At 39.8% G+C, this 27,203-nt stretch overlaps 1 protein-coding gene across 2 annotated transcripts in view; it reads left to right on the top strand.

Moving 5' to 3' along the window:
• The window catches only part of LOC108161776 (tyrosine-protein kinase Btk29A), a 55,662-nt gene that overhangs the window by 18,257 nt on the left and 10,202 nt on the right, over window positions 1-27,203 (top strand). Inside the window, exons 3-5 of one of the 2 annotated variants that reach the window (XM_017296115.2) lie at window positions 2,949-3,044; window positions 3,125-3,332; window positions 3,445-3,591. In XM_017296115.2, the coding sequence (XP_017151604.1) occupies window positions 2,949-3,044; window positions 3,125-3,332; window positions 3,445-3,591 (451 nt within the window). Of the gene's footprint in view, window positions 1-2,948; window positions 3,045-3,124; window positions 3,333-3,444; window positions 3,592-18,532; window positions 18,787-27,203 lie in introns of those variants that run through there. The other variant, XM_017296116.2, reaches the window with a different exon arrangement.

The raw sequence follows: 27,203 nt of genomic DNA, 5'->3' as shown, positions 1-27,203 counted from the left end.
ATACCTAAAAATTAAATTAACAATGAAAAAATGTAAATAAAAAAATTAAAATAAAAAATAAAAATACATTTAAAAAAAAATGTTTAAAAAGGTAAACAAAAAATAGCACTATTAGTTTTTAGAATTTATCAAAATATTTCAGTTTTGTTTCTTTTTTTTGTATAATTCTTTAGTGAAATTTTTTTTTGTTTTTAATTGATTGGCGAATTCTGTGCTTGGCAGATGTCAGAAATATATAGAACAATTATTGTCAAAGAGTTTTCTTGTAAGAAATGGCATAAAATCCTTATCTTCCCTCGCAGGATCTGTCGCATAAATCCTTGCTTGTTTATTCTTTTTGTACATGCAACTGGTTGCGGCTTCAACCCCTACTTCTGCCCGTCTGGAGGTCCTTAATAAACTTAAACTTAACTGCCGCCGAAAAAATGTGCGCCACTTAAATTTGTATGCCATCGTCCTGGCATTCCACTTGATGGCACTTGAAGGAGCGCTCCTCATCGCTGGCATCGTCGTCCTTTTTTTTGCGAGGGTAATTTTTGCACGTGTGCCGACACTTGACGGATATGCGGCGCAGAGGTTGTGCCTACAGGAAGAGGGCGGGTTGAGAGAGTGGCGGTGGAGGTGGAGGGCTGCAACAATTGGGAAGACCCAAAAGAGCGCGCTGTGCTGCCTTAAAGCTCAATTAAGCCAAGTTAATTGGCCTAATTGACTTTGACGGCGAACAAAGAAAGAGCTGGCTGACTGGCTGCCTGGGGATGCCATCTAAGATGGCCCATAACTTTTGAGGATGGGGATTGGGGATATCTTTTTGGGTTACGTTGGGGGAATATCTTGAGGAACAGTCGGGAGGGAGGGAGGTAGGGAGGGATCTCTTACTCTGCAGGTCTCCAGTGAAAATTAAAGACCAAAGCGATAAGCACGCTGTTGTTTTTTCCTTAGTTAAGCTTTTCCTCCTCTTCATTGACTTATCGCCGCAGCCTATCCGAAGAAAACATCTATCCAAACAAAAGAGTGAGGCAACAGCAACATAAAAACCTCATCAACAATAACCCAGCACCAGCCCCAGCCGCCAGCCAGCCAGCCAGCCAGCCAGCCAGTCAGCCGTTGACACAAAGACCTCAAATAAACAAGCATCAATTTGAACAAAATAAGAAAACAAACACGAGAAACAAAAGCTCTGCCGCAGCAATAACAAACATTTAAGAACGGGAAGTAGGGATATTGTAGGGTATATTGAGACCCAGAGGATACCCCTAGAGGACGCGCAGAGGGATAGGAGAGGAAAATATCGGAAAAGGTAGCAAATGGACTAAGAAACAGTTATAAAAGGTTTTGTTTCCTTAGCTTAAACTTTGAAGAATAAGTTAAGAAGAAGAAAAAGGTTTGGTTTTGAAGCTAACATACAAGAATATTGCATACAAGTCCTAGTCTGATAGAATAGTAGATCATTCAGAGGATGAGGATCTACAATTTCTCCAGAATGGAATAGATTCCCTAAGGCTAAATATTCCTTAAATTTTCATGATGGTTTAAGGACCACCTCTTTTTCCTTTTAAATAATTTTCAAGACATATGTTTTCTTAATTTTATGGAATTCGGTAAACCTTTCCTTTAAGTGTTGATTAAAGAACAAAATTGTTAAATTTTTTCAATTTCCTACAGGCCTTGCTTCAAGAACAAGTTACCCCTTTGGCAGCACCACAATTGCAGGGTACAAAAGAACTGAAACAAAGCATCGAAAACATAAGAGACTGGGGGGGAAGCTCCGATTTTTCATGAAAGGAAATTGAACTTGCTTCTCTTCCGCCAGAGACAGAGACTCCGTGGAAAGTGAAGTTTGATAAAGCCAACAGCATCGTGGGGCAATCAACAAACAAAATGTACATAAAAATTGTGCATAAAACGTCAGGAAACTTATTCTGGGTTAAGCCAAAGGCTAAGTGGGCTACAAACGGAGGGCGGGGGGCCTCAAGTACTCGTTAAAGTCGGGAAGACGGCGTGAGGCAGCAGAAAATAAGAGACGAAAGAAATGAAATTCAAATTTGAAACGAAATGAAATGAAAATGGTTTCAAATGCTCTGCTTTGCTGCACGAAAAAGCCAATTGAAAGGGAGAAACCCCCCATGCCCCATACAACACCATTCCATCCGTTAAATTGGCGCTACTAATGTGTGAGATATGGTATGGGATACAATGCGATGGTATTGGGGGGGATGGGATGAAGTGGATGACTTGGAAACATGATAATGCTAATGATAATGATGCTGCTAATGGAGCTAAAGATATGATGGTGATGCCGATTGAAATGATTGAGAAGAAAGAGAATACTTGTACGTTGCCATGGAAAGTGGATGCTCGGGGGCTTTTAGGATGGGAAGTAAATTAATGGGAATATAGGGATAAATCTAACCATAAATAATGGGAATTAATTACAATTAAATTCAATTAAATGGAAATTAATTTCAAAATTTTAGTTCGAGTTTTAGAAATTTCTTTCAGAAACGTTTTTGTCGAGGCACAAGATAATACTTCTACGAAGCAATGCATTGTATATTTTGCAAAATTTCGGAAGAATCTTTCTATAATTAAACAGAAAATTTTATAATTTTTGATTAGAAATCTTAAAAATTAAATCTTTCATTATTTTCTAAACTAATTTATTCATGACTGAATCCTTTCTTACCAACGACTCCAACATTGATTTTCTCTTTCAAAACTTATAGATCTTCTTGAATATTCTTGAAATTTTGCTGTAGCTTCTTTTGTGCTACGAAATTGTAGCCCCCAAACGATTGATGTCATCTGTTCCTCTCTGTAAATGGTTTTCCTTTTATAAATCGCTTCCAAGCAACCCTAAATCATTTCTTAATGGAAACCTCAACTAATTAGTTTTTATAAAGAGTTAATTAACACTTTCTAACCTACATTTCGTGTTGTATCTTTTGCAGCGGAGACGCGAACGCGGCCGAATACAGTTGAAGGGCGTACGCCTTGTGGAGGAGGCGACCGTTAACGGAGAGGGCGGCGATCCCTTTGCACCGGATGTGAGTAGCCCCACTAAAAGATTTTGTTGAGAAAATAATGCCAGTAATCCATTCATCCATCCATCCATCCATCCGTCCAGGGTTATCCATTCCAAGTGGGCTACTGTGAGATTTCCTCATCGCAAAAGCACCAGCAGCAACAGACGGAGTTGCAAGATCGATCTGGGGTCGAGGGACAGCAGCAGCAGCAGCAGCAGAACGGTGGTCGAGCCGTGCCCCAGTACACACTCTACGTGATAGCCAACAGCGAAAAGGAGCGCAACGAGTGGATCCGTGCCATACGACAAGGTTGGTTGGGATCCCCAAAAAAGAAGCAGCTGTCAGATCGATCAAACGCGATAGCCACACATCTTTATTTATTTTTTGTTTGGGTTCATCTTTTTCCCTATTTTTATTACAGTTTGCGAAGACAGCAATACCCCCAAGTCATATCGATATCATCCGGGTCTGTGGTCTGGAAAAAAGTGGAGCTGCTGCAAGGGTCTCTCACGCACCACATTCGGATGCCGAGCGGCTGCCCATTGGCGCGAGGCGAACAATAATCCAAGTAAGAGGAATCCACCGTACTATTTCTGGCCAGCAAAGATCCTCTTCAATGGAGAGAAAGAGAGTTCGTTCTCGCTTTTATTTATAGTTTTTCTGTAATTTGGAAAGGGGGAAAAATACTCACCAGATGGAAATGGGGGGAAAACCATATGGTGGCGAATTTAAGTATTTAAAGGAATGCCAGAACTATCCTTACAATAAGAACTGAACTATGGAGCATTTAAGGGATGTAGTGCCGGATAAAGGATATAATAAGATGCTCACGAAATGTGTCTTTTATATACCCTTATAAGTAAACCAAAATTCTATCCATTCTATGTAGCATTTCTTATATAAATGGTTTCTTTCTCTCTCCTTCAGCCTCTCTGTAGATGTGGCATGGACTCCCATGCCGCCCCTTCATCTACATACGAGTTGAAGAACCTCTTGAAGGCTAGCCTTGACTTGGACTTGGACTTGGGGCTATGCCATGCCATGTTCCTGGTCGTCTCGGGCGAATGTCATTGTCAATGGGAGTGGGAGTGGGAGTGGTAATGGGAATGGTAGTGGGAAGTGCTCCCCGACAAATCCTCTCCTTTGTGTCTCTCGTGTCTTTTCTGCTTTTACTCACACGCTTTTCCTTTTTCCTGTCGTCAAGCCTTATTTGACACATTGTCTGTGCAACGTCTGCAACACCCTTTCGTACCCCATTTGGTACTCTTTTTTGCCGTTGTTGTTGCTGTGAGACATCCGTGTGCGTGTCTGAAGTGCGGCTGCTGCTGGCTCCCTGGCTCCCTAAGCTGTTAATGAGCAGACCGACGACTACTCGAAGGCATGCCAGAGAATACATAGATCCCAAAAGCACCTCAGAATTACGCAGCAGCAGCAGCACCTTCTGCCTCTACGCCGCCCGCTGCTGTGTGCACGGAACAAATAGGAATACTCGTAAGTACGTGGCTGTGGCTGGGGCTCTCTAATGCAACTTTCGCACCTGATGTCGCCAGAGATCTTTGGGGGGTCCGGGCCCTCTATTGACTGGGTGCGAATTCCGTATAATGGAGGAGGTCTCTTTCTGGTCTGGTCTGTAAACAGTTGCTAAAAACGTTTGCCTTGTCGAAGAGATCTATTGTATGAACTTCCCATGGAGGCTCCTTAGGCAGCCTCCAGAAGAGCTAAAAGCTGGATCTAAAAGTAAAAACACTCTCCAGTGTCCAGAACTAAAGGAATGCCCAATTAAATCGTATGCGTAATGGTTATATATTCCCATTCTTATCTGCCTCACGAGACTTTCTGTTTGATTGCGCAAGATATTGTAGCTGGGGGATTGTATCCGTAAGATTCTGAATCATCTAAGCAAATGTTTTTGTTTGCTGTAGATAAAAGTCCACAGAAAGCAGAGCAACACTTTTTAAATGTATCCGAAATTGGGGGAAAGGTGAAGGTGATTTGAAGATTGGGGATCCTAGTCTACAGGATGAAGAAGATGAGATACCAATTTGGGATGTATCTCGTACAGGAAAGTATCTGAAAGACGAAAGAGTTTCTTCTGTAATATGAAATATCTTGAAAATTGGTCTAGAACCAGTTTAATATTAGATAAAATTGATTATGTAGAACCACAAATCTCTAAAATAAAGGAAAGTCTCTTGAAGATTAACTATCAGGCAGATGAATCTAAAGAAAGAGGTTAATTCTTTAGCGAAGATAAAAAGAGGAGCCCACAAATACTATTTCCCAAAATAGATCATAAACAAATTATGAATTCCTCTCTTCTACAGGAAAGTATCTTTAAAATGCATCTTTTAGAGGAAAAGGTATGTTGAAACATGAATCTAAGGAAACCCATAAACAAATTCCCTAAAGAAAGCAATAACAATAGTTTTATTGTACCATTTGCTTCAAGATTGTTCCAAAACATGCCCCTACAACACCTCTCGCTTTCATTTATTTTTTAGATTTGTTTCCCGCTTTGGGAGGGGAGATCTTTTGGTGAAGATTGTGAATAAAATGAAGATCAAATGGGAATGGAATGCATACAAATTCCTTCTATGGTTCCGCCTATTATATCTCAATCCTCGCTTCCTTTGAGATCCCATTTTAGAGATTGTTCCCTGATTAAAGTGCATTCTTCTCTTCCTGTATTGTAGATCCCATTAGATCCCCAGAGATTGGGAGTGTAAACACCTTCTATGGTTCCCATTAGATCTATATCGAAATTCTTTTGCTTGTCAACATTTGCTCTCTTTCCCCACCCCCCGTTTGATAAACTGTCATAAATATTTTGATGTGGATGTGCCTGTGCCTCCCCCTGCTCCGCTTGAACCTTGACCCTTTAGGCAGCTGACAGTTCAATGGGAGAAGTTTTCCCATTTCGAAACGATTGTCTGCCCGCAGATGTCACACGAGTAATACAAATGTCTGGCTGATATTCTGATTGCTCATTTGTGTCATCAGATTAGATCCGACCCCCACCCTCAAGGGGTGCCAGAGTTCATGTGTGTGTGTGTGTGTGTGCCACAGCGTCCCCTACCATTCTGTGGCCCCTACAAACTTACGCTGCTCTTCGTCGTGGTTGCGTCTCCCTTTGGGACATCAATTAGAGGCGTCACTTTAAATTGCCGTTAAGTCTGCCAATTTCGGCAAGTCATTCGGTGTTTCATGGTTCCTCCTGCAGGAGGAGGGGGGTGGGTGTCCCCTCGAGGATCGAGAGATCTCTGGAACGGAACGGAAATAACAATAAAAATCAGGTCGCCTTCATCTTCATTTATCAGGCGATGGAAGACAATGAAAGTGGCCTGATGCCATGCCATGCCCCTGGATGCGGGGGCTGGAGGGAGGCTGAGGATGGGGCAGCCTGCGTCTGGCTGGATGAGCCACAGAGATTGCGGGAGCTTGTCAGTTGCCGTTACAATAAATTAGCATGTCAATTTTCTCTCTCGCTTTCGGTTATCATGCACATCCCCCACCCCCAACCCCTCCCGCGATCCGCCCTTGTGCTTGCACTCGCGAATGCCACATCGAAATATTTCGGAAATTAATTATGCGCTTCTTCGGAGGAGGAATGGAATCCTTTCTTTCTTCGGCAGTTGGACTTTCGCCGCGTGCCAATGCATTTTGGGGGCAACAAGGAAACTCCAACATGACTCGAAAATTACCTCAGGGAACTCCGAATCACTCCGAAAAATGAGCAAGAGATGGGTTTAAATGCTTAAAAGTGAAATAAATAAACTTTAATTGGGGGATTTATATATTTTGGGTGATAATTCGCACTCCGAATTACTCCGAAAAGTAGATTTACTCCTAAATTTCTGAAATGTTAAGGGTAATAATTGTAAAATATCACCCACTGTCGTACGTACTTCGGAAAAATTTACTCCGATAAAGTGAACTCCGAATTTTGTAGTTTTTAGCCTTTTAATTATATTATTTTCTGTTTTCTTTTAAAAATTGTTCTTTTAAAAACTCCGAGAAATATAAATTATTGAGGCAGATAGTCCACGGATGTCTTGTCAAACCCTGAACTCCGAACTTTCTATTACTCCGAAAAGTTCTCGTAAACATTATTACTCCGAAAATGTCAACTGAAGAGCATTTTTTAATTGCCTAAATCCAACAACGTATGAAAGAATCAAAGAAATCGACTGTAGTCTGTAATCTGTAATTCCAGTCCGAATTAAGAAACAAATATAGCAATGAACCCGAAAAACTCAAACACAGAAAACTGCGGAGCACTCGAAAAATAATCATCCAAGACACCACACACACACAAAAAGAAAGAAAAAGTGCCTTCGGAATAGCTGCAATTTAACGATGTCGTTGCTCTTTCACTCTCCAGACTCCCCCACTCCTCCCCTCCACTCCGCTCCACCGTTCTCCGTGCTACGATTCGGTTCAGTTTTTGATTTTTGGGGTTTGTTCTACTATTCACGAAAATAAAGAAAAAAACAAAGATTTATGGGTCTCTCGTTTTAAGTGCTTCAAAAATAGTTTCATGTTGTGATTATTATCTGGGACTCTGACTCCGACTCCGAAATGGGTTGAAAAAAAGTGAAGAAATGAAATTTTCTATTAACTTTAAACTTGAGTTTGGAGGTTTTTTTTTTAGGTTGCACTTTACACCCCCCCAAATTGAAGAGGGAGGCGAGACAGAGACTTCCTTTGGACAAAAAAAAAAAACTGGTTATGTCTCCTCCGAGTGTATCCGAAAAAGAAGCCAGTTCGATATTTAAGAGCGAAACCTCGAAAGAGAGGAAAAGAAGCTGAAGAAAACTGAAACTGGTTTTTATTTTGGCTTGCGCTTGGGCTTGCGTTTGGGCCAATTGTTTGAGGACTAGAGAAAACTGCTGCCTCCAAGAGGGGCAGGGCAGGGCAGGGCATGCCAGGGAAGGCACACGTGCAATGAACTTGCGCGCCTGCAAAAAAAAAGAACTAGGATGGATAGAAGTTTTTGCCCAAGCCTCCAGGCATTAAAGAAGTCCGCTGTGTCTTTTTCTCCTGATGATTTGATTAATTTCGCTATTAGAAGTGCAACTAGATGGTGTGCGTGTGGTGTGTGTGGTGTGCGGTGCCTTCTTGCCACCAAAAAATGTGCGTTCCACACGGGTGATTGACCATGAAAACAGATACCCGATTCCAGACTCCCGACTCCCGACTCCAATTTGGACACAAAGTCGCGGAGTTTGGAGTCGGAGTCTCTCAATCTCGTTCCCGTTCCCGTTCTTAAAACGAAGACCTGAAAACGCGCCTTTGTGTCCAGGTTTTGTTCTTGTTTTCAGGCTGTGTTTTTTTTTTTGTTGTGTTGCCTGCATCTTCGGTGGCAACTGCTGCCGCGACTGCTGTTGGGATCTGCTTTTGGCGGCTGGTTTCTCTGGTTCAAAAAAAAACAAAAAAACACGTAAGTTTTAGGCCGCCTTGCGTTGGCTTTTTACCCCCCGCTCGGTCATCCATCCATCCATCCTGGTGGGGCTGCCGCTGCTGCGGTTGCCCTGTTGCCATGATTAATGATGCGTTCTGTTGTGATTCGTTCTAAACGTGGGAAATCGGAGGCAGGCAGCAGCCAAGAAGCCCAAGCTTTTTCGAAAGGTTTGAACCCTGTCTACCTTCTACCTTCCACATTTTACTCTTTTTTTTTTGTGTGCCTTCTTTTGTTCAGTCAACCGCGCAATAATTATTTTTGGCCATATCTAGTTTTTGGGTATCCCAAACAAATTCTCTAGCCAATTAATTTTGTTTGACAAGTGTTTGAGTCTCAAATAGAACAAAAAACATAAGAGTTTGTTATGTTAATCTTTGGATTGTGGTAATCTATGAAAGAAAAGGAAATTATGAAAGAATTTCTATGAATTCTATACAGGTTCTGGGTTTTTTAATTTCTTTGGCTGTTGATTAAAGGCTTTCAGTAACAGGTTGTGTGGATCCTGTTTATTGAGAATTGATTGATTGGGTAAAAGATGTGGGACCAAGGTGAGGATTTCTTATAAATAATTAATAAAACTAATGACTGATAAAGAGCTTGTAAGTCTATAAAATTGGCATGAAAAAGGAATGGGACAAATGGAAATTTATCTTGTTATTTCTTTTCCTTCAAGAGAGAAATACAGAGAGATATCCGTCTTAGAGAGGTGATAGATCGAAAGATGTTTTATTATATCTTTAGCATTGACAAGGCCACGGCACTGTTTTACTAGAGATCTTTCACTGTGGATCTTAAGTTCGAAGATGTTTTGGATCCTAGTTCCTCCTAAGTTCCTACTACTTGAAGTTCCTACTACTTGAAGTTCCTACTACTTGAAGTTCCTACTACTACGGTTTTCCTAGAGATCTTTCACTTATTATTTTTCCTTCATTTCTAAACAGTTCTTAGAGAACTGTTCCTTCCTATGAAAGATCTACACTGCAGAGATCTGTCCATCAGAAGAAGGCATGGATTACCTTCTTGTATTTACAGATTATCTATCAAGATTTTCCAAAACATTTTTGGATCAATAATGGATTAAAGGATGGATTTCCGACTCGTTTTTTCTTGATTTACTTTTTCAGATATCTTTTTTTTTTCTTCTTTGAAGCAGGGTGTGGGCAGGGTGTTGTTGTGTTTTTTGTGTTGCTCCCAAAATGTTTTCCCAATTTGTGTCTTAAAATTAATATTAGCCGTCGCTTCTTTCGTCGTCTAACATCTCGCCCGCTCTTTTCCTCTTTCTATCTGTCTTGATTGCAACTCCATTTTGGCCGGCAGCCAAAAGATGCACACTGTCTTGCCACATCTCTGTTTGCCTCATGCCCCAATCTTTGCCTCCCAGTGCTGCCGCCTCTCCATCTCCATCTCTTTCTTTCAACTTATACTCTCTCCTGCAAGCCATCTCCCTTGCACTTCCTTTGCACTCTGCCTTTGTGTTCTCGTCTCTCTCTCCCTCTCTTGCCTTACCCGAAAAAAAAAACACCAACAAACAAAAATCTTGCTTCGCTGAGCGCACTTCCTCCTCCTGCTGCCATGCTGCTAAAAAGACTTTAAGCTTCAGAACTTTATTTGACGAAATGGCAAAAAAAAGCTTATTTACTAACCCGCGCTCTTTGGCTCTCCACCTCTTCCTCTTCCTCTTACTCTTCCCCCACTCCTAGCTCTTCTTGCTGTAACTAATTTTCAAGCGATTCTAACTGTAATTGCGAGAGACGTGCCAGAGGGTGAGGTAGAGGGAGAGAGGCAGGAGCGCACAAGTGCTCATTGATTTTGCCTAGGCTGCAGTCAACACCAAACACACACAAGCACACACACAAACACAACATGCACTTGGTTATTCTTTCTACACTGTGCTGCTGCTCCTCTCTCTGCTTCGCTTCCCTCTCTCTCTCTTTGCTGTTTTACTTCTTCACTCCCCACAGACTGAATGCTGGCAGTTGTTGTTGTTGTTGTGGTTGCTCTCTTTCTCTGTAGACATATGCTGCATGCTCTCCGCCTCCAGAAAACGAGCCCAAGTCAACAGTCAAGGTATATGAATCTAAGGTAAGGCCTAAGCAGAGATCGCTCGCGGAATGTATTCTTTCACATAACCGAGGAGAGACTTTAGTAGGAGCCCAGTCTGAAATTGATTTAATATTGTCTTAACCAACGAATATTCTCTACTCTGAGAATACCATACTCAAAGAGCCGTCCAGATATACCTTTTCCAAATACACCTTGAACAAACAGCTGCTCTCACTCTCTCTCTTTTGCTGCCAACAACTTCTTGAGCCAGCCAACGATCGCTCGGACGCCTGCGTCGCACTCCGATACTCAGTTTTGATCAGTTTTCAGTTGCTTCAGAGTCGTTTTCGAGTGTACAACAAGGAACCCGGACCGTGGGCCCCTCTCTCGATACGATACGATACGATTCCATTTGTTGTTCTGTTCCGCCGCCTGTGTGTCGCGTGTGCCATCACTTAATACAAAACTCGCAAAATAATCCCCGAAATGTTTAGATGATTATTCTCCGAAAAATCCTCAAGTCATTTAAGTGGAAAAAATATATTTAAATAATTGTCGTAATAGCGAAAATAAAAGCAAAAATACAAAAATTGTGTTTATGAGCAAAACGTGCGGCGGCAACAAAATGTAAATGTTCAAAGCAAAGTGAAGTTTCAATAAGTGGCAGAAGGGCTATTAAAACCCCCACTTCCCAAGTGCAAACCAACAAATAAATAAAACTACAAAAAAAAGAAGAAAAAAAAAATGTAAATATATAGAAAAAAAGAGTCGTACCATATTGGCAAGCAGTTTAGAGTCTGACTGAAGCGCGAGGAAAATACAGAAAGAAGAGCGAAGCTCATCTTCAAAAAAAAAAGATTAATTTCTAACAGTAAAAGTTGCTTATGTCACGACTTAAAGAAAGAGAGACAGCGCACACAGAGACAGAGAGAGAAAGATACCACCATCCCAACCATCCCATATATCATTTACTTGAAACGATCTGGCAACTCTCGCGTCTATCTGTCAGCCGTTAAGTAAAGTTGTTTAACTTGTTTCTTTTTTGTTTCTTTCTGTTTTTTTCTGTTTTTTTTTTTTTTTGGCCATGCCACAGCAGTTTTTCTGTTTTTTTCTGTGCCGTGCTGCTTATCTTTTGCGCATTTTTTTCTAACAGACTCCCTTTACCTTGCTCTTCCTCCCGAAAACAAAATATTCATTATATTTCTTACTTAATTAACTTGTCGAAAAAAACAAAAACAAAATATACTTTCCATGACAACTTTTCTACAGAGAGATAGAAGACTTTCAAATGGTCTTTTGTTGTTTATGGATATTCTATTGTGTGTCTGAAATGTTGGAATAAATCAATGGAATGTAAATTTTTGATGGAAACGAAACGTTGGGCTAGGCACGTGTACTATATAGCGATTGATCTCTTTTAGACTTTTGAGTTGCTTTCTTCTCATAAAATATCTATGAATGATGAAAGAATCAATGAAATTAATGAAAGTTGCGGACTTTTACTTGGAGATTTTGGGCACAGAATTAATGGTACATTTTAAGAAAGTTGAAGCTAATGATGAAATAACTAAATAAATGATAAAAATGCCACTGAATAATGCTCGCAAGATTGTCCAAAAAAAGGTTTCTTTTAGAAAATTTTATAAGAAATAAATAAATTAAAATTAAATTTAAAATTTCTGAAATAGCTGAACATTTAGTACGGTTTAAATTTGACTGAAAGTTTAAAGAATATGCGCCAGAATTAGCATCAGAATTAATGCAAAATAATATGCAGTTATAGAAAAATAATGAAATATAGAAAACTAAAGACTTAACAAAGAATAGTTCATGGAATGTTAATTTTTTGATGGCATCATTGTATTAGGGCACGTGGAATGGGTTAGATCTTCCTAGACATTGTGATTGCCTTCTCCCTCTCCCTTACCTTGGGCATCTTCTCGCTCACACGAAACCAATTAGCGAACCCTTAAGGGCGGGCGCCTCTGCTCCGACTCCTAACGAACCTTAACGTATTTCAAAGTCGTTTTATGGTCTAAGAACTAACCCAAAGGAAGGTGAAGGTTCTCCATAGCAGGTAGCAGATCAGATCCTCAAAACGGATCTGTTTTTCGGGCTCTCTTCGGGTTCTGTTTTCGTTGTGTAATTCAATATTATTCTTCTTGTGGATAGAGACCATACGATCCTTGGAAGATATCTTTGTTCTGCCTCTGCAGGTTCGGTTCTGTTTCGGTTATTTGCTTTTCGAATTTCATTTGATTACGAATTGAATATACTATAGTATGTATGTATTTTTTTTCTTGGGTTTAGGTCACTTTGCGCTTTAGACAGAATTTCATTTGTCGGTTTGTCGGTTTGCTGTTTGGTTTTATGTTTTTTCTTTGTCATTTGTTTTGGCTCTGGCCACGTTCATGGCAAATGCTTAAGCCTGCTTATCACGTAACCCAACAACCAGCCAAACAGCTCTGAAAAACCTATGGAATAACACTCTTGACTCTCCGCGTCTTGTGTTGAGGGTTGACCGATGGATGGATGTATGGATGAGTGTTTTTGCTGGCAGAAGCCGGACTTTATAATGAGAGTTTATGTGGGTGTGGTAGCCATAAAGGAAGTACATATCAATCTTCATTCAGTTTTAGGTGATTTCTCATTGTTCATCGAATGATTCTGAAGCGTTTCCGTTTGTTTGCTGTTGAATATCCATTAGTTTTTATAGTTTTCTTAGTTCAAAGATCTTACAAGTTTAATATTCCTTTAGTTTTCCGTGAATTTTACAAATATATTGTATATACTTGTATATTTTTTCAAACATATTTTCATCATCATTATTATTTCTTAAAAGAAAATTGCTTACCCCTACGTTATTCTTATGAAAGATCATTCAAATTTTATACATATTAAACATTATGAAAGGTTTTGAAGTTCCATTACATTTTGTTTGAAAAAAAAGTGTTTCTAAATAGAAACTAACATTTATAAGGAAGTTCTTTAGTTTTCTTTGGATCTTCTATAAATTTCTATACGAAATCTTTAAGCTCGTCGTTCTGAAAGTTGCTATTTCATCAGTACCGATCGAAATTTCATTATTTCCCTTAGCTTTCAATGAAGAAACATGAATTTTCATAAATGTATTGAAGAAAAATGAAGTGAAAGGGTCTTAAAATGATCTAGGAATCATTCTTCATGGACTTTATATGATATTCATTATAATATCATAAAGTCCCATTAGTATTACTATGATATTTCCATAAAATGGGACGAAATAGGCCCAATTACTTCCTACTAAAACTTCCCAAAAACTGTTCTGGGCACACCTTTGATTTATAATATCTCTAAAGTCCCCTAAGACCTAGAATGATTCCAAAATTTTAACGCTTTTACCACTCTGTTTTTTCCATGTCGCAATTGTTGTTGATAGAAAATAATGGGAGTAATTTTCTAGATGTTGCTTCTAGTATTCGGGGGGTAGGCATACATACGAGTGTGTGTCACCCGTCGACCCCATTTACAATATGTACATATTTCCCAACATTGCACTCCACTTTTCCCTTTCCCTTCTCACATTTCTCCGTCTTATCAGGCGGTTCGGCCTCTTATCGCCGTCGTTTTGTGGCTTTTGTGTGGCTCCCAGGGCCATTAAAAAGTTCCGTTTCAAATTTCAATAGAAATCAATTCAAGAGCTCCACTCCACTCGTGTTCTCTTGACCTCTCCGTAAAGCTGTTTAAATCTTTTGTTTATATAGACACAAGCATTATTTTCTCCCTGGTGGACCTGGACCCCCATAAAAACTAATAAAAATAACAAACCAAAGCCCCATTAAAAGGTAGCTTGAAATTGTCATTAAAAAACTGAGAAATAACTGAGAAATAACCGAAGAACAAAAGAGTAAGAAACGAGAGGGAAGCGATAGAGAAAGATGGTCATAAAAATCTCACATATGGAGAGGTGGTGGAGAGGAGGGACATTAAATTTTTGTAACTCTGAAAAAATGTACGAAGAAGTAACTACCGGCCGTGTGGAGTCATAAATGTTTTTTGGATTACAAATATTTTGATGGCAGACGATTAAAGCAGTTAATTTTTGGTTGTGTTGTGTTGTACCCATCCAGTGTTTCATTCCTGGTATACGATTGAGATCGGATCTGTAAAACTTATTAAAACTGAAGATACACTGGAGAGAAAAAGATGTAACTTGAAAGAACGAAGGGGCTTGAGATCACACTGGAAGTTTGAAAATTTTAGAAGAATATTTACGGATTAAAGTGTGTTTTGGAGAAGCAGAAAGAAAGCTTTTAGGAAAGTATTTTTTCTAAAACAAAGACATCTTTGTAGGGGTTTTTGTCACCTAAAATTTTCGGCTTCTTTTAACACGATGAAGGGAACCTTTTTTGTCGTGGCACAAGTAAATTTCCACTGTCTATTTCTTATAAATACTCGAATGTCTTTTAGTTTCTTTACAAAAGTTTTATAACAAGCATTAGTATTTTTTATAAATTTGTTTTAATGTTTTTAGTAATATATTTTTGAATTAAATACATTTTTTAGCCATTGCTTTTTTAGTCTAGAAATGAGAAAAAAAATAAAAATTTCAAAAAAAATAAAAATATAAACTCCTTGGTCTTCCAGGAACTTTTCTTTTTGGGAAAATAATTTTCTCAGTGTGTAGAGAGCCTATCTTTACCAAGAAGAAAAGTCCACATAAAAAAGGAAAGATCCTAACAAATGAGCAAACAGTAAAATTGTGTACAAAATGAGAAGTACTTAAGAGAGGCCACAATGAGTGGCTGTGTGTGTGTGTGTGTGTGTGGCAGGTACCTAAGAGCGCGTTATCCATTATCCATGTTAATTATCGGTGAAGGTGGAGGAGCAAGAGCAGGAGCAGGAGAACAGGCCAAACCACTTGTGTGGTTCGGCGGGGTTTTTGCTTAATTTATAATGCAAAAGATGTTGCTTTTGCTGTTGCTGCTGCTGCACACAGAATCGATCCATAGGATTCTTCCTGGGTGCCTAACCTAACGGTTGTTGCAACCAAACAGAAACGACAAAAAAGGTTGCCTCTTCGAAGGTTGCAAATTCGAAACAAGTTTTACCGATCGTTCCCTCTCTCCCTCTCTTTCTGGTTGCTCTTTTTCGCAAACTGGTTGGCAGCGCGCACTCTTTTGCGTATTGCAAAAGACCCTCCCCCTGTCGCCCCGCCTCCCTTTGCACTTGGCTTTCGAGTACCGTTAGCAATTTGCCAAAAAGTAAATTGACTCGGGCTGAAAAAAAGATTCAATTGCGGCTGCAGCGGCAGCGGCAGTGGCTCTCGTGTTGTTGTTCATAAAAATTGCATTTTTATGGTTGTTGTTTGGGGCACACCGCACACGGCACCGCACAGAGAGCGGGTCAAGGTCAGCTACGTGCCATTTCATTTCTCGAAAGATTTCGAACCGTACAAGAAGAAGCAAAAGAAGAAGCAAAACACGAGAGATAGAGAGAGAGAGAGAGAGAAAGAAACATCATGACAAGCGAAAGCTCTTATCTTTCTCTTCCCTTTAGAAACTGCTTTGCTGCTTTGAGAATGAGCACCCTTTCCCTTTAGCACTGCTTTTCGGATGAGTATTCTACCTGTCGACCCTTCAGAACTGCTTCCCATCAGGCGCTGTTTCTTCTATTGCAAAAGATTTTTCTATTTCCCTTCGATAACTGACTCTCTCCTTATGCACTGCTTTATGAATATCCGTTTCGTTTGTTATCATGGCACTGCTTGTTCCGTTGCAGAAGCTTTTCCCCTCTTTACCACTGCTGTATACTGCTGCTGAAGCTGCTTCTCTTTTCCTTCTAGAACTGCTTGGCTTCTAAAGAAGCGTCCACTTGTACCCTTCGAACACTGCTTTACTGCTACTGCTGCGGCTTTGGCTTCTCTTTCTTTTGAGGGAACACTGCTTTTCTCCTCTCTTCCAGCACTGTCGCTGCTGCTTGACCGCTTTAATTTATTTGGCGAATGTGCTTTGTTCACGCTTCTCCCACTTCACCCTTTCCCCCTGTTGTCTCTTTCGCTGGGCCCCTTACATTTACCTCTTTCGGAATCAGGTCAAAGCGGTTGCGCTTTCTTTCACTTTGCCACCGTCGCCACGCCCTGAACAGGGTTTGTTGTTGTTTGTTTTTTTTTGGCAGCTTTCCTTTCCGATCCCCTCGAGGCGCGGATCGCTCTCGCATCGTCTCTCATCTCCCGTTGAAGGGTCAGGCAAGGTCACATGCGATTTATTCAGATGTTTTACGGCCCATAAACAAACTCAAAAGGAAAACTGTTTAAGCTTTCAAGTAAAAGTTGAACTGTTTCACTGAGGCATTTTTGTGGCTTTTTATTTTGTTTGTTGAATGGTTGTAAAAATTTCACTGTAGACTTTTAACACTTTAAAATGATTCGATTAACTAACGATGATTTTTATTGGGAGTTAAATATTTTCTAATAGGTGTTTATAGCTGCGAAAAATCATGGAAAATTCAATAAAAATGGTGGAAAATATACTGGAGCTACTATAAAAATAAAAGCAAAAATACAGCAAAGAAATCTTTTAAAATGTTTACTGGAAACTGCAACAACAATTTAGAAATTCTTTTAAAATTTGGGCATAAAATGTGCATAAATATTGCCTATAAATTGTTTTCTTTGCATTATCCATCCTTATATCTAAATAATTTTTGCTAAATATTCCACCTACACTTGCTAAAAGCTTAATTACAACCAACGCAAGAAAATCCCCCAACTTCCACATTTCCGCACCTGATCTTTCCAATGGCACGGACGGATATCGCTGCTCCCAATTTCGATTGTAAATAGACCCCGAAGTGCCACGCCTAATTTTGAGTAATTCCAAGCAAAGTCGGCAGCAGTAGATTGTCGTTAATCATTTTGAAAGTTCATTAGATTTTCGTCTCGGAATTGATGTTAATTATTGTACGCTGTCTCTGCCACTGCCAACAGTTGCTACCAAAAAGAGACGCACAGAGACGTACAGTGGGGCTCAATGAACTGGCGATGCCTAGAGGTCTCTTCTCACTGCCCACGGGGTCTGCCACGGAGATTGTTGACTGTTTGTTTGGGTTTTTCAAAGGTGCGTTTCAAGGTTTGGTCGCAGCTGGAGATACGACGAGCAAACGAGTACTTCGACACTCAACACTGAGTACTCGTCGTGCGATTCTTCTTCTAATTATGTGTATTTGAAAAACCAAATGAAAATCAATGAAAATTATGTTCTATTTGGTTCAATGTCTTCTCTCCGTCATAAATCAATTTCTGGGCTACAGCCTTTGGATCCGACCATTAGCCCCTTTCGAACAATTACAATGAGCAAACAAAAAATCAATGAAGCTGATGATTGGAGACAATGATTGAGGGGGTTTAACCTCAACCGACTTTGGTTGCTGCTTCATCATCATCGATTAGCATTTTTGTTGCAACAGCAGACCCGCCATCAACGGAGGCAAGGCAGTCTTCAGATGCCGCAATCGAATCTCAATTTTGCAAGCAGTATTATTTTTTTTCTCTTGAATTTTAAAGGGAATTATTCTGCAAGCCAGACACGTTTTTCTGTGGCATTAATATGCTTTTGATTTATGACAAACAGTGCATCAAAAAGCACTTGATATTCTCCGATCAAAACAGGAATCAAATTTTTGGCTTTTTTTCGGTTGATTGATTGCTTTTTTCGCGGGGCAATTAAATCTATCGTCTGATGTGATGGACTCTTAAATAGTTGTTAGACTCGCGCTTCCGCAAACAAAAAAAAAAAAAATGTACTTGAGCAGAAGTAGCGCTCATTAAGTCTCAAAGTTAATGTATCTTTCGGATATGATGTATCTGTATCGCTCTCTCGCTGTGTGTGTGACTCGAATTAGTGTACATAAAAAAAAACCACGAAAAACCTCGCATCGAATGACTTCAAACTGCTCTTGCAACAGTCCAACAAATCACGACTCGGTCAATATCTAAACAAATTTGTATCTCTCCTTCCCAATGAAGTTCCGAATTGAAATAGAAAAAAGTTGAAGCCCGGAAAGAACCAGATCACTGGTGAAAAAGTGGCGTGAAAAGCGCCAGCTGTGTTTTTTCTTTCGTTCTTTGGATCCCACAAATGATTCCCTGCGTGAGTCTGGCCGAAACGAGCGTGATTGGCAACATGAAGGAGCGCGTCAAGGAAATGAAGGTGTTCGGGTGCCGCCTCAACTTTTGGAATCACATCGGTCACAGTCTGACCAGTTCCAAGGCCAAAGAAGGTAAATATCTCTCAACAAATACCTACCCATGGTGGGGGGCCAATGTTTGCTTGGGGTTCCCCATGGAGTGTACAAATACCAGAGGCTATCCATAGATCGTGCGAAAAAAGAAGCGGAGATTGTACGATAAAAAGTAAATGGGAAACATTCATGGAAATTCAGCTAAATATTTGTTATTTTTTCCATACCAAATACAGGGGCATTTCTGGGAGTATTTTAAGGGGGAGAACTGAATCCAAAACTAAACTTCTAGAAGCCGAAATATATGACTGTATCTGATTGCAAGATACTCGTATTTTGTAAACATTTCCTAAAACTTCCTTATGCTTTTGTTTACGCTTTGGATTCCGTAAACTTTCCATAAAATCAACAAAAACATTCAATCTTCTTATTGAAAAATTCTCTTGCCAGGAGTGTAAATTCCCTTCCCAGGCGTGTAAATTCCCTAGTCGGAAATGTAGTGCAAAAGTGTGTCAGTGCTTGTATAAACAGATCTTCAAAATATTGCTTTCCCATACGTCGTCATGCAGCAGTGCCCCTCAGACGTAGGGCCACGTTTCTCTCTGGAATCCGCATGGTCTTCAAGATCACTAATATATCTCTGATTAATGGATCCTAATAGATAGATTTGTGCATGCAAAACGAAAGCTCATCGCGTATATAGATCTCCAGTCGATTAAAGCCAAATCATCTTTAAGAAGAGGCGTCTCCACCGATGGTAGACAGACTTCCAAGCGAAGGCGCAGCATTTAGCGACAGTCTGCCGACTTCGCACCGTTCCCGTCTCAGTCTCTGGCTCTCTCTCCTTCTCTGACAATTATCATGATTATATGGCCAGACAAAAAGAGAGATGGCAGCCAGGCAGACAGTCAAGAAGGCGGTTATTAGATGATCGTCAGGCAACAGACAAACTCGTAAGAGTTGGAGCAAAAGCAAAAGCAAGACACCATCTGCTGCGGCTGCTGCGGCTGCTGCATGGAAGCTTGAGACGATGCCAGGCACACGATAAAAGCCAGAGAACAGAAAGGAAAGACAGCAATTGCATAATTGAAATCAATTAGCAGGCGGCGGCCAAGCCCCAAAGAACAAAAACAAAAAGAAAGAAAAACTTGCCCCAAGAGATCCACACAGAGATGCAGCAGGCAGGCAGGCGTCTCGGCTCATCCACAATAAAAACTGAAAGTGCCAGGCGAAGGCAGCAAATTATTCTCATTCTCATTCCCGTTCTGGTTCTCTCTCTCTGTCGCTGTCGCTCTTTATCTCTTCAGGCAAATGCATCATCAATGGCAATCCTGAAATGAGGAAAAAGTCCATGACAGATGGGTTTGGCAATCATCGAATATTGTATGCCCTTCAGGTGTTGGAAATTTTCAAGAAGATTCATGAAATGAATGTGAGTCGCAAAGTGTGCCCCTTGGATTACCATTTAATGAAGAGCCAGTTCGGTAGTGAATGCTGGTACCTACCAAAAGCAACAAATTGCATTTACGTCTGGACCATGGGCCGATCTAAGGATCTAAAGACCAACGGAGAGAATGAGATTGTAGGCTCATAGTCCTTGCTGTTGCCATCATTCTACTGTCTTTCTGCGAGCGAATACTACAAGCAACAGATCGCATTTGGCTTTGAGGTTGAGGAGGTTCTAACATAATGAAGTCAACGCATTCTAACGAAATTCTGCTCAAACTGGCATACAAACGATTTTCTTATATTAGATGGGGCTCATCTTTGGTAGAACTTATCTTTTTCGATTAAATATACACATTAATGTTTATGAAATAATATGCCATGGGACATGTCCTTGCTCCGAGAAAAAGCCAGTGAAAAAGAGTGAAATACCCGAGAATGCAAAAACATAGTACATGCAGTGTGCATGATCGAGATCGCTGTTTGACTCCGCGTATCGTTGATACAGAGTTTTACATAAAAACCCTTAGACGACGAATCAAAACATCCCTAGAAAAATTTCTTCGCTGACTGTTTAGTGCTCCCAAAACTCAAAAAGCGTTCTAAACTTTACAAATTTCTGCTCAAAATTGTGATACCCTTTGTTCTGAAAAAGTACCCATAAAAAAAAGAAAGAATAGGCTTTCTGCCTAGCAATTTCATATGCAACGAATGACAGCAAGAAGACGAAGATTGAAAGATGCTCAATCATGCTATATCATCCGTCACTCTTCCTCTCTCTTTCCCTCTCTCTCTCTTCTATATTTTTCGACGCTTCTTTCTCTGTCTCTATTTAGACGCCCATTTTGAAGCGTTTTGTGTGCGTTTTCGAACGCTTGACTTTCGGTTTTACGCTGTTTTTGTCACTGTGGCTTTGCTTTTGTTTTGCTTTTGCGTTTTAGCTGATTTTGCATGCCAAAAGTTGACAATAAAATTATTGCATTGTTGTATGTGTGGTTTGTGTTGCTGTTGTAGCCGTGTGCCTATTTATGGCCTTTACTTAACAATGACCACAAAAATTTGCAATTTGCATTTGCAATTTGAGCCCAAGAGGAGGTCGCTCTATATGTGCCTCTCTCTCTATCGTTCGTTGCTTTTTTGCCCCTCTCGCTCTCACCCATTCGCACTTTATGCGGACCCCCTGCCACATGCCACAAGCCACTTGTTGATTGTCGGCTACGAGCGGAGCGGCTTTTGTAGCTTTAAAGTTGACCAAAATCAATTGACCAGAAACATTCAATTTATTTTGTTCGGATTTTTGTATTTGTTTTTGTAGCTGTTGCTGTTGCTGTTGAATTTTCTGTGCATGTCAAGCTGCGTTTTAAACGCATTTGCAGGGAGTGTTATACGGATACCCTGTAGGGGGAGGGGTCTATGTAGAGGGGTTTCGGGTTGTTGGCGGTTTTGAAAATTAAAATTAAGGGAGATATGCATAATTATGTGAATTATAGAGTTGAATAAAGGAATATTCATAAAGATAACTAGATATTGAATAAATTATAGATCATGGATCTACAAAGCCACAGAATATTTTCTAGTAGAATGCAAGGAGTAGAATCTCTGTGGCTGAATTAAATACAAAGCTAGAAAGCCACAAAAAGTAGCAGTCGAAGTCTCTGATTTTAGAAGAGATCTTAGAACTGATGTATTTCTTCTTGGAAAAGAATATTTTTCAAGAAAAACAGGACTGATATTCTCAACCGCTAAAGGAATACAAATTTATATGGAAATAAATATGTATATCTACCTATAAAAAGAGATCGAGATGGCCCTTCGAATGCACTGCAAACCCCTTTTTGTTCAACAAATCTTCTTGCCCTAAGCCACTCTCCCTCAAACCCTTCACTTACAGGGTATAAACACAGTGTAATCCCCCTTAGTTGAATCAATAGAATGCCGTGGGTTTCGTGCATGTGGAATCGAGTTAGATTGCCTGCCCCAATGACGTCACAGCAGCACAGATCGTGCCGCAATGCGAATTCACAGAAGCAATCGAGGCGCTTGACGCAGTTGTTAATTATTAATTATCATTAGTAGGAGCCTGAGACGGAGCACCTGTTACTAGCACCACTAAGGGGGGGCTTAGTGTTAAAATGTGCCCATAAGCGATTGGCTACATTACTTACGAATGACGCAAAGGGAGAGCAGCATACGCCACGAGTGATACGGAATTTCTGACGATTATCTACCTCTAAAAGATAATTCGATGGGGTCTAAAAATGACAAGGTTTCTACTCCAAATTGGCAAATTGCCAGTCACACGTGATCGTGAACGTGAACGTGCGATGGAAACACTTTCCATTCGCGTGTGTGAATGTCCGCTTAATGAAAATGAAAATCTATTTTAAGTCGAAGTTTCAATCACAATTTGATGGGACTTACATTTCCCATCCTACTTGGAGCAGCCTTCGAATGAAATTTTAACCAAAAAATGTCTAAAAATCGGTAGCTTAAGTCCGCAAAAAGCCAATGGCACGTTCACGTTTCAGAGCTGTGGAGCGGGGAGCCGATGGAAGGGGGGTGGCATTCAGTCGCCAAACCAGTTAAGCAGTTAAAAAGCAGTTGCAAAAAGCATATTTAAATAATGTGTGTATGGATATATTGTAAATTGTCTTTAAACTGAAAGACACGACCCAACGCAATCGACGGATCGGATGGTATTCAGTGGCACTGCTGCACCTGGAGATCTCTGGGATCTGTTCTGTTGTGATCTGTTGCCAGGCGACCTAAAGATCTTTCAAACCATCCGGTTCGAATATTTACATACGTCTCTACATATTTTACGAGTGTATTTATTGTAAATTTGCATCCCAGAGAGACCAGAAATTATTGACAGACTGTTGGCTTGAAAATGGGAAAACCCGAACCAAAAAAAGTGAAACAGAAAATATACATACATCAAGGTCAACATCACAGAAGAGCATCATCGAAAGAAACAAAAACAAAAGTTGCTTATCAAGTTTATGATTTTATACATACCCACATATGTACATATATTAAATATATACAAGTCTCTTGTGTTTTTAGATATATATACGTATTTTTGGGGGTACATATTTGATAGTTTTTTTCGCTCTAAACTTTGGGGCTTCTCTTTTAAATAATTTCATTAAAAAATGCAAGCTGCGGGCAAAATATATGGTATATAAAATTCATCCACCATTCCAACGCCCGTTTTATACATATGTGGTATTGTTTATGTATTTTTCAACGTCATTTCTCATATGCAAATTTATTTGTTATTTGTTTTTTGTAGTTGATTGATATTTTTTTTTCTTTTTTTTTTTGAGATCTTCCCTTTGTTGCGTTTTTGTTTTATGTTGTGTTAATTGGTGGACATAAAACCCCATGGGGTAGGCGTGACAATTGTTTAAAATCATACAAAAACCCAAAGCCCCAAGCTTTTGGGGGGAAGACTTAAGAGACTTGGGGCGTTTATCCGTTGATGTTGATGGATTTTTTCTGTGGAAACATATCTTGCAATTTATTGAGATTTTCGGAGAGTTGCAAAATGTTTTGTTTTGGGTTTTTATGTTTTTGTGGGGCATTAAATCGCTTAAAAAATATCTGAAATATTGTTTGTGGGATTAATATTCATAGATATACGAAATTCCCACTCCAAGTTTGTGCATAACCCCTTACACGCCTGAAACGCACTGTACTCGAGCATTTTTTTTTACATCCAAATTAAGGTTAAATGTTTACATCCGAAGCTCATAAAAACAGCGTGTGAAAAATTGCTAACTAATTTTAATTTGCTAGTTGCATGTGGCATGCCACACGGGGCTGCAGCAAACACAAAACACAATAACAAATGGCAAATAAATTGTTTGTTGGGGGGAAAAATGTGCAGTCAGCAGTAGGCAGCGACAGCAACGAACAATAATCAAACAGGAAACGCGGCGACAACAACAAATTGTAATTGTTGGTGTGAATATTTTGCTGTGGTTGTTGTTTTTATGCAAATGTAGGTTAATAACATTTCGATGGAATGCTCGATGAATACACAAAATTATAGACAACATTAAGCATAAGAAAAGAGAAAAAAAGAGGTTCAACAACATCACTCGATTCTCAACAACAAAAACTCAACAACAACTTCTAATACGCAAAAAACAGCGCAAAAAATCTGTTTGGAATTCTAATTAATTTTTGCATTTGTTGTGGAGAAAAAACAAAAACAAAAATGTTTGCCACTTGATTGAATTGTTGTCTCGAGTGTCAGCACCACCACCCCCCCGTCCCCAGTCGACAGTCTCGAGTCCCCATCGCAAGTATCTGTGTCTGTAAGCTGGTGGGTGTTCCTTTCCCCAATTAATCGTACTCTTACACGACTTGCCGATTGATTAATTGCCTGAACCGAACGCGGTAATTTGTGCTCAGCCAATTTATGGCACGGAATGCAGGGAATTATGCACTCGACGACGAGTCGTCGCATCGGTTTAGCACCAGACGGAAGTGTTCAAAGTGGGAAGTGTGCTGGCAACGGGTAGAAAAAATCACAAATAAGGTTGTATTATATTTGTTTATATTATCGATAATGGGATGGGATCGAATGGGCTGGGAACGTCAGGCAAAAGTCATCAATCAGTCAGAGAATTAGTCAGAGTCGAGGCAACTAGTGGAGGCTACTGGTATTTGCAATTATTTAGGAATAGATTTATGAATGGGAATCTCATTGAATTTGAATATTAAATATCCCCTGGAATGAATGTAGAAGAAGATGTACGAAATGTACATCCGGTAACAGATATTTGTGTGTGGGATCGATGATAGATGGCTCACTTGAGCGGAGATTGCAGGATATTTGGTCCACCCAAGCTGATTAGATCCTACCGACCACCTTTTCGACCCGTGGGACGAATCAGTGGGGCTTAATGAGCACTTAGATTTGGTTTACGGTAGATTCCTTGGGTCTTCAAGAGATGCTAAACCCTTAGACCGGCTGTAAGGCGATCCACGCGAACTGTTCTTAGTGGAGGAAGGATTGGCATCAAAATAAGTGTTTAGCTACTGAGGTTCTATGAGTACTGGTTTTCTTTAGTAGAAATATGCGGTTTTTACACAGCTTTTGATGCTTACAATTGTTTGCTTGGGTCTACAAATATTGTTTGGGACTTATCATCTTTATTTATAAATTTGTATAGATAAATATTTATCTATAGTTAGACAGATTAGTAGAAACCGTGCCCAACGTACACAGCTTTCAAGGGGTAAATATGCCATACAAATATCTTGGGGATAAGCTTTATTTGTCTATTTATATATAGTATTCATCTCCCAGAACCTTTTTCCTTGCCATAATCTTTGGGTGATTGTCGTAGATCTCTTTTGAAACCTGTGAAACCTTCTTGAATAGGGTAATACTCCCTGCTGAAATATATAGAGCTCGGATAACACTTTACCCTTTATTTGAGAAGAGAAGAATCAGTTATTGATGAATCATAAATATTTGACAAACTCGCATACTTTGGAAATCTCATTTTTCCATTTTGTTTAAGGTTTTATCCAACTATCTTTTCCATACCCTACCAACCCATCTTTACTCCTTTTTTTGTTGCCCCTCAACTTTTCTTAGAAACTTTTCTCATTCTTTGCCACTCATTTGTTAAAGGCGCTAAATGGTCTTTGGGAACGGGGAAAGAAAAACCCAATGCTTAGACTTGTGGCAGCTGGTTTTCTTTTGCTTCTGTGGCATGATCATCATCGTCATCTTTGTGCCGCCTCTTCTCTTGTTGCCCTCTGCACGTACCGACAATTTTCATGTTAACAAAATGCAATTGCATTGCTGGTGGCTGGTGGCTGGTGTTTGGTGCTTGGTGTTGCTGTTGGCAGATGATGATGGTGTTGCTGCACGCGCTGCCCCCGGCCCCTGGCCCCCAGTGGTTGTTGCAACAACAAAAGAGGCGCAAATTAGCAAAGCAAACGCTGGCTCTTGGCTTTTGGGTCTTGTCTTGTCTTGTCTTGTGTTGCAGTCAGCCATCCAGCCAGCAGCTGTTGCAGAAGAAGATGCAGAAACGATGATGAGGCAAAAGGCGTCATCATCGAAAAGTGGCAATAACAACAAGTCAGGGGAGTGCCGCCCAGTGCTGCAAGACTAGTTGTAAGAGACGTCGCCGTCAAGACAAGAAACGGTGGAGTTTTTCGGTTGCCTACTTTCAGGCGGAATGGGAAAAGGCAATGGAATCGAATCTCCATTTATTTGGTTTTTTCTTGAAACATTCGTATGATGTCTGTTTGCTTATGGGAAAATTAGTACCGAAATTCAACCTTGCTCGAAAGGGCTTCAAGATCTGTTTACTAAAAAATATATTTGAGAGATTTCATTCCATTCTTTATACGAGAGGAATTCATTTACGGACCTTTTGATTCTACCATTTCTTAAAATTATATTAGATATTTTTGTCATATTTATTCTTCATTTTATACAAACTTTAATCATTTTATTTATTCCTTAAGAATTCCCTTTAAAAAAAATGCGTAATGTTGCGTGTATTTCTAGACACATGTTGCTGGCAATCTTTGCTGCATTTGGCCGTTGCCGGCATGTTGCAGACACTTCCATGGTCTGGTCTCCACTTCAAATCTCTCTCTCTCTCTCTTTTACACACAATTTTGCCTGTTGCTTTATCATCTTTTTGCCTTCGTCTTCGGCTTTGGTAACACTTACACATCGAACACAAACAAAAAACAGTAAAAGAAACACCAAATAAAAGAAAAACAAAAACAACAATAAAAACCACAGACAATCCAAAGCTTAACTTTTTTTCTCTTCTTTCATTTTATCTTTTTTTGCGGCTTTTTCCATCCAATTTTCCGTGTATTATACAAGCGAGAGGAGGAGAGCTTTTTACTTGTATTTTTCTCTTCTCTTTTTTTTCTTTCTTCGAATTTTCCTCTTTTTATTTGTATACTTCTCTTTATTTTAATTTATTTTATTTTGTTTTTTTTTTGTTCCTTTAAAAAGTTAA

The sequence above is a fragment of the Drosophila miranda genome, chromosome 4 (assembly GCF_003369915.1).
Source record: "Drosophila miranda strain MSH22 chromosome 4, D.miranda_PacBio2.1, whole genome shotgun sequence".
Classification (NCBI taxonomy): domain Eukaryota; kingdom Metazoa; phylum Arthropoda; class Insecta; order Diptera; family Drosophilidae; genus Drosophila; species Drosophila miranda.
The sequence above is the reverse complement of the archived record's forward strand: the minus strand, read 5'-3'. Positions and strand labels throughout refer to the sequence as shown.